Source organism: Ailuropoda melanoleuca, chromosome 9, assembly GCF_002007445.2.
Source record: "Ailuropoda melanoleuca isolate Jingjing chromosome 9, ASM200744v2, whole genome shotgun sequence".
Lineage (NCBI taxonomy): Eukaryota > Metazoa > Chordata > Mammalia > Carnivora > Ursidae > Ailuropoda > Ailuropoda melanoleuca.
Genome location: NC_048226.1, coordinates 103,664,205 through 103,670,855, shown reverse-complemented (window position 1 = coordinate 103,670,855; position 6,651 = coordinate 103,664,205). Strand labels below are relative to the sequence as shown.

Here is a 6,651-nt window from a genome sequence, read left to right as displayed (position 1 = left end):
CTGGCAATCCACATTTCGTGTGTGTTCACCACAGGTCTTTCTATTGTTTTGGCCAAAACCATCACTGCGGTCACGGCTTCCAGGTTCACCACACCTGGAAGTGAGGTGTGGATCGCTGTAGTCTAATTCTGGCATTCCCCGCTGCACGTGGCTCTGCTCTGGCTGGAAGGTGTCCCAGCTCCACTGACACGTACACTCTGAACGGAGATACGCAACCTTTTATGAAATCCTGCACATCTCTCCTTACCAGGCATGCAGTGATCTCATTTTACATTCCATTTCTTGAACCACTTCTCTGTCACCAGGCTTTATTTCACTTTCCTATTTTGCTCAATTACAAAAGTCTTTCCCACACTCCAGTCTCGAACAGGTCTTTCTACTTTTTTCCCAGCATTTCTAAAGGTTTGTTTACAGCTTTGTATCTTCTACTCCTCTGGAATTTATCATCAAGAATTGTAAGAAACTCACATTCTTTTCTTTTTTTGTTTTGTTTAAATGCAATTAGTGAACATGTAATTCATCTTGAGTTTTGATGTAATATTCAGTGATTCATCAGTTGCATATAACACCCAGTGCTCATCACATCACGTGCCCTCCTTAATGCCCATCACCCCACCCACCTCCCTTTCCGCAACCCACAGTTTGTTTCCTGGAGCCAACAGTCTCTCATGATTTGTCTCCCTTTCTAAGTAAAACAACAGGGAGAGGGCTGAGTGTCACCTGTTTCTGAAACTCCCCGTGTGGGGCATCCACATGACCAGAGGTGGGGGGGAAGAACCGAGCCAAGGACTGGAAGAGCAAAACTGGAGGGAGTTTCAGGCCAGAGGGCCCAGCTTTTGGTGAGTCCCACAGGAGCACAGCAAGCTGGAGAACGAGGCTGGGGGGCCTCCTGGGAGCCCCAGGATACCTGGGCCATGTGCAGGTGCACGTGGGCATTAAAGAGCCTTCCTAAACCTCAGGGGATGTGGGTGTATCCTGTCCAGACACCCAGAAGGTAGGTGATACACCTCCATTTTTCAGGAGACAATGGGACTCAAAGAAGGGGGAGGACCCCCAGCTGCTGGAAAGAATATAATCCTTGGAACAGGCCATGGGGAACCGAGCAAGTTCTGGTAAAAGTTTGTAGAACAGGGGTGTCCGGGTGGGTCTGTCCGTTGGGCATCTGCCTTTGGCTTGAGTCATGATCCCAGAGTCCTGGGATCCAGTCCCGCATTGGGCTCCCTGTTCAGCAGGAGGTCTGCTTCTCCCTCTCCATCTGCCCCCCGCCGCTTGTGTGCTCTCTGTCACATAAATATATAAAACCTTAAAAAAAAAAAAAGTTGGTAGAACAGATGACGATCATCCATGGTATTGTGTCAGACGTGGGTATAGCTGTGAAGGCCACTAGGAAGAAGCAACCATGAGCTGTAGAGCCACGGGGCTGGTGCTAAGACCCCCACACAGCAGGGCCTGTTGCACAGACCAGAACACTGAGGCCTGAGAGCGGTGCAGGTAGGTCAGGGTCTCCAGTTAACCTCACCTAGCACCACTACACCCACCCCATGTATAGACGGGTGAACTGCGGTCAGGGTAAGGGGTGTGACTTAGCTATGGTTGCCCAACATGCAAGCCATGGATGAAACACTGCCAAGAACACAGCTGGGTACAAGCTGAAGGAGCAACCTGAGTAGGAAAATGACCTAAGAGGGGAGCAGGGTTGATGGCCCAGAGGCTAAACAGTGCCCTCCAATCTCATCTTCAGATGATTCCTGTTTCCCAGTCTCCATGCACCATGCTCCCGGGTCCAAGACCTGCTACAAGTGGACTTTCAGTGAACATCGTGTCAGGGTTAAAGCCCTTGAGGCAGGACTGAGATGGCTATCTCAGGAGCAGACATGAAGCCAGCAAGGTGGGAATAAGAAAAGAGGACCACATCAGAGAGGTGGTCAAGAGCCTAAATGTCCACCAGCCTTCGCATTGTATCCTAGGTACAATGAAGTCACTGGGTCAGAGAAATAGGACCCAGTATACATGGAGGACCACTGGCTGCACTGAACACACAAGAGGCAAGAGCGATGTATGGACACTAGCACCAGGAGGCGCACACAGCAGTCAGGGGAAGAGCCAGGGCCAGGACTAGAATGCGGAGCAGTGAAGAGAAAGCACAGATTAGATTTTAGTTTGAAGACAGAACTCACTTACCAAGTAAAGTATTGAACACTTGTGTGGAAGCAGGAAAGCAAGAAAGGATGACACGGGTTTTTGGCCTAATCAACTAGGTGGGCAGTAGGGCCATTCACTCAAAAGCAGAAAACAAAGGGAGACTTAGGGGCCAATCAAATGTTTTGGACACGTCAAGTTTGAAATGCCCATGAAATATCAAAGTAGAAATGCTGGGTACGCAGCTGGGCTCCAGGTATCTATCTAGCCTGGGATGCAAGCTTGGGAGACACCAGCAAAGATGGCATCACAACCACTGAGGAGGATTAAGCCACGTGTTCGATGCAACAGAAGTCCTAGGACTATCACTTAGAGCAGCCAAGGTCTGAAGAGGTCATCTACTGAGGCTTGACCCCTGTCTTCGCCAGGATTGTGAGGACAAGCAGCTCTCCGCTCCTAAGAACAAAGCCTGGCCCTCTGGGAGCCACACTAGCTCCCTGAGGATGACACATGCCCAGGAATGAGGGTAATACAAAGGACCAAGCACTGTGGTGAGCCTGGAACCCAACCATGCCAGACGCCTGCCTCATCTGTACTCATTTAACAGATGGTTAGCATATGAATTCACCAATCCATTTTTACAAAAATAGTTTTATTAGTGCAACGTGACATTATGACATAAAGCACTACACCATCTGACAGGACATTCTTTTGTAAGTGAGCACCAGTATACCGTTGTACAGCCTCCTCCCTAGAACTTACTACAAACAGCTGCTTAATCTCAGCCTAAAGATTGAGTAAAACACTCTTTCTACAACTTGCTGAACACTCACTTCAAATTATTGCAGAAGCTTTTCTAAACAAACCTCCTTCTTCTGGAGGAAGGACATTTCATCTGAAAACCTACAAATGGGTCCTGTGCTTACCTGACAGTACCCAATAGGTTGGTGTCACACCTGTCCCATAGCCATGGCCCCAGATCCACTGACCAGCCATGGACAGACCAACCCCACAGCTGTCCGACAGAGCAGTCCTGGAAAGGCTCCGCAAGTCCGCACTACCTGGGCAGGGGAACTGTTCCAGGATGGAGGACAAGCTAAAAGAAATTGAACCTAAACACTTCATCAGGAGTGTCCACGATGGCCTTGGCTACCCCTGCCTGGCGAGGCCTGCAGACCCTTCCGCTCTTCTTTCTGGTGGCCTCACCTACAGGCTGCACCTGGGCTGTGCGAGCTGCTGTGGGGGAGGGAACAGACCGTGTCAGAACAGAGTCATAACAGCCAACTTTACCTGAGCCCATTCAACCCCAAGAACTTGGAACAGAAAACTGATTCACTCCTCCAAATTTTAGGGAAGGTATTATCATCAAACTCCACTTAGAGACAGAGGCGCCTGGGTGTCTCAGTCAGTTAAGCTTCCGACTCTTGATTTCCGCTCAGGTCATGATCTAAGGGTCAGGCGGTCCAGCCCCCCATAGAGCATAGAGCTCTGCTCTCAGCGGGAAGTCTGCTTGAGAGTCTCTCCCGCTGCCCCTCCCCACCGAACGCGCGCGCGCGCTCGCTCGCTCGCTCTCTCCGACAGCCCCAGCTTTTTCTCTCCCTGCTCTCCCATGCCTCCGTGAGTCGGTGTCCTCCCCCTGCTCGCCCCCACCAGCCCTGTTACTCTGGGTTTCTTCCTGTCACTCCCTGGGTTCTTCCTTCCTACCCCCAGGAATCAACCAGTTTCCAACTCCTCACCAGTTCTGAGAACCCGAAGGGCCTCGCACCGCTCGGCTTCCATCTGAGCCCTGTAGTCCCCAAACAAGGAGCGCATCAGCTGCCTCTTCCGCGGCAGGGGGGTTCTTTCGCTGCGCAGGGTTCGGATTGCCCCAACAGCCTGCTCTCCTAGGATAAAAACAAATGACTAGTAACTTCCTCTGTCTTCACCTCCTGTGGTCCTACAGCAAAGACAACTCCATCCCGTGGCACCGCCCGCAGGCCATAGCAGCACTCTCACGGTTCCCCTCCCGCCAACTCTACAGAAGGGCTCCTCACTCTGCTTCGGACTGGGTCTCTGCGTCTTGAGGCCCAGCTCCAACTGTTCCACGCACCACACCAGTTCCCGGGCCAGCTGCTCGGCCTGTAATGATTGGGAAGAGCGGCTATGGGTCGGCAGCAGGACCCCGCGGCCTTCATGCCCATCCCACAGGGACGCCTCCCACACCCCTCCCCTGCCTTAACTCCGAAACCCGCGACCACCACAGCGGCCAGCGCACTCACACCCGGGACGCGTCGGGGATCGCCCCCCTTCCCGACCGAGGCCCGCCTTGCCTGAGCCTCCGCGCTTAGGGGCGCTTCCTCTGAGGCCGGCTTTTCTGAGACATTCCCGCCTCCATTCGCCACGGAGGCCCCATTCCGGGTTTTCTTCTTCTTTTGCTTCTTGGAAGCTGCGGCGCCTCCACGGCGCTCGGGATGCACCCCGGGGGCGGTGTCACTGCACGTGGAGGGCTCTAAGCGGAGACCGACTGGATGGGACCTGACGCCGGAAGCACTCGGGGCTCCGGGAAGCGGTCCAGGGGGCCGGGGGCTGCGGGGAGCGCGGGCGGTACCTGGGCCTGCGGCCGCTGATTTCTCCGGAGAAGGCTGTCCTAGGGCCTGGAGAAAGGGGGGCAGCACAAGGGTCACGGGGGGTCGCCAACGGCCCAAGACCCTGGCACCCCCGCGGTGTCTCGGCACAACTCACCGCCATGCGCCGCCGTCGCCGCCGGAGATTACGTAGGCCCGAGGTCCGACGCCGAATTCCGTCCTCCGGAAACGCGTCTCCGGCGCCGAGTTCCGCTGGGCGCGGGCGGCGCTGCGGCCGCCGAGAGCCGCTGGAGGAGCCGGCGCTTGCTACGTTGCAGGCACCGCTCTGGATGCAAGGACAACGAGCTAGACGAGGGAATGCTCTCGAAGCTCACCTCCCGGGGAGAGAAAAGCCGTCACAGAGAAGCGTCGTGAATAGCGGCCGAAACGGGACGGCGCGTGGTCGGCAAAGACCTCGGGACAGCAGCCCGTGTCAGGCGGGCGTGACTCGTCTGGTAGCGGGAAGGAGGCCGGGGGCAGGGGCCGTGGTGCGAGGCGAGGTCGGCGGGTTGGGCGAGATCCCGTCATGCAGGCGCCGTAGGAGAGCCCGCTGTCCGCTTTGATCTGAGCGCAAGGGGAAGAGACGTCCACCCGAAGAGCGCTGTGGTCCTCCTCGGATGTGTGTTTTGTAAAAATCCCTCTGCTGTCTTGGGACGAGGGTCGGACGGGCTGGGGGCGAGTGAGGCTGGGAATGTGGGGGGATTTCAGAAACAGAGGGGAGGAGCCTGCGCCCTTGCTGGTGGCCTGGGAAAGGGCAGAGAGGGAGCCCCATCCTACAATCTACGTTGCCTCGTTGGCTTTCTGCCCAGGGCGGTCCTTCCACCATACTGCACTGCAGACCAGGATGCCTCCTCCCTGCCCGGGGTCACAGGCGTCACCAGACCTCCGCAAGAAAAACGAGGGGCTTCAGGAGGACACGAGTCTGAGTGCTGTTTGATGATTCCTGTCAGGGAAATCGGGGCAGAAGGTGTGGGTTCCTGAGGCAGTGGATGGCAAGTGTTGCCTGCCTGGGCTGGGAGGTCTCAGAGGGTAAAGTGTGGTCATCACAGATAGTTGGTGTATTATTTATTGCAGCGTAACAAGTTGTCACAAAACTTAGCAGATCGGAAACAGTAAACATCTGGTACAGTTTCAGGATCAGGAATCTAGCAACAGTATAGCTGTTTGGTTCTAAATCAGGGTCTCTGGTAACCATACTCTTGAAGGGAGGAATATTAAAAACTTTAGACATATTTTTAAACTACCACAGTTAGAATGTGTTTCAGTTTTGGTGGTGAGTGGGTTCCAGATCCAAAAGGGTTTTCTCCTGCCTTGTTTGGCTGTGAATCTACCTATGTGACTTGGCCCAGAACTGCTTCTTCCAGAAAGCCTTCTCAGCCCAGACATCTGTGTCTGAGCACAAGCCTCATGCCAGACTGTCCTCTTCCACAGCCCTATATGCAATCAGGCAGTCAGTGCTATCAGTGTATCGCCTAAATGGCCTCCAGCCCTCCCACGACACACACCATCTCTGCCCTGAACAACTTCAATCCAGGCCTTGCTAATCTCTCCACTTCCACTCCCTCTCCTCTGTTCTGAAACATCCTGTGGTGGGAGGGAATTTTCTAAAACAAAAACTATGTTACTCTCTTGCCTAGAAATCTTCTATTTCCTCCAGCATGAAGTCCAAGCTTCTTAGCTGACATGGACAGCTGTTTGCCTGACCTTCCAGCCAGCACATGCCCTAGAAATAATACAAAGGCCACTGTTTCCACATGTCACTCTGCTCTGGTCCCACTGATCTCCCAGCCTTCTGAGCCTCTCCTTACAGGCCCCTGCAACCCCACTGCCCTCTGCCCGGCAGACACCTCATTTTTGTTCCCTGGCAGTACTAGCACCTATTCAAACCCCCAGACCCAGACAGCAGGTC

At 54.2% G+C, this 6,651-nt stretch overlaps 1 protein-coding gene across 1 annotated transcript; it reads right to left on the bottom strand.

Moving 5' to 3' along the window:
• Positions 1–2,770: 2,770 nt before the first annotated feature.
• C9H8orf33 (chromosome 9 C8orf33 homolog) lies at positions 2,771–5,065 on the bottom strand. The gene is made up of 6 exons (XM_034668851.1): positions 4,861–5,065; positions 4,727–4,772; positions 4,449–4,627; positions 4,173–4,257; positions 3,876–4,022; positions 2,771–3,375 (listed from the first exon to the last, which is right to left on the bottom strand). Exons 1-6 carry the CDS (start codon positions 4,864–4,866, stop codon positions 3,236–3,238), a joined length of 603 nt encoding a protein of 200 aa, XP_034524742.1. The 5' UTR covers positions 4,867–5,065; the 3' UTR covers positions 2,771–3,235.
• Positions 5,066–6,651: the final 1,586 nt, after the last annotated feature.

Bases quoted from the DNA above. Each gene is read 5' to 3' on its own strand.
- C9H8orf33 (XM_034668851.1), bottom strand. The intron at 4,258-4,448 runs GCAAGGCGGGCC...CAATCATTACAG, and splicing joins CCCTAAGCGCGGAGGCTCAG to GCCGAGCAGCTGGCCCGGGA. The intron at 3,376-3,875 runs GTGAGGAGTTGG...CCTCCCCCACAG, and splicing joins CCTTCGGGTTCTCAGAACTG to CAGCTCGCACAGCCCAGGTG.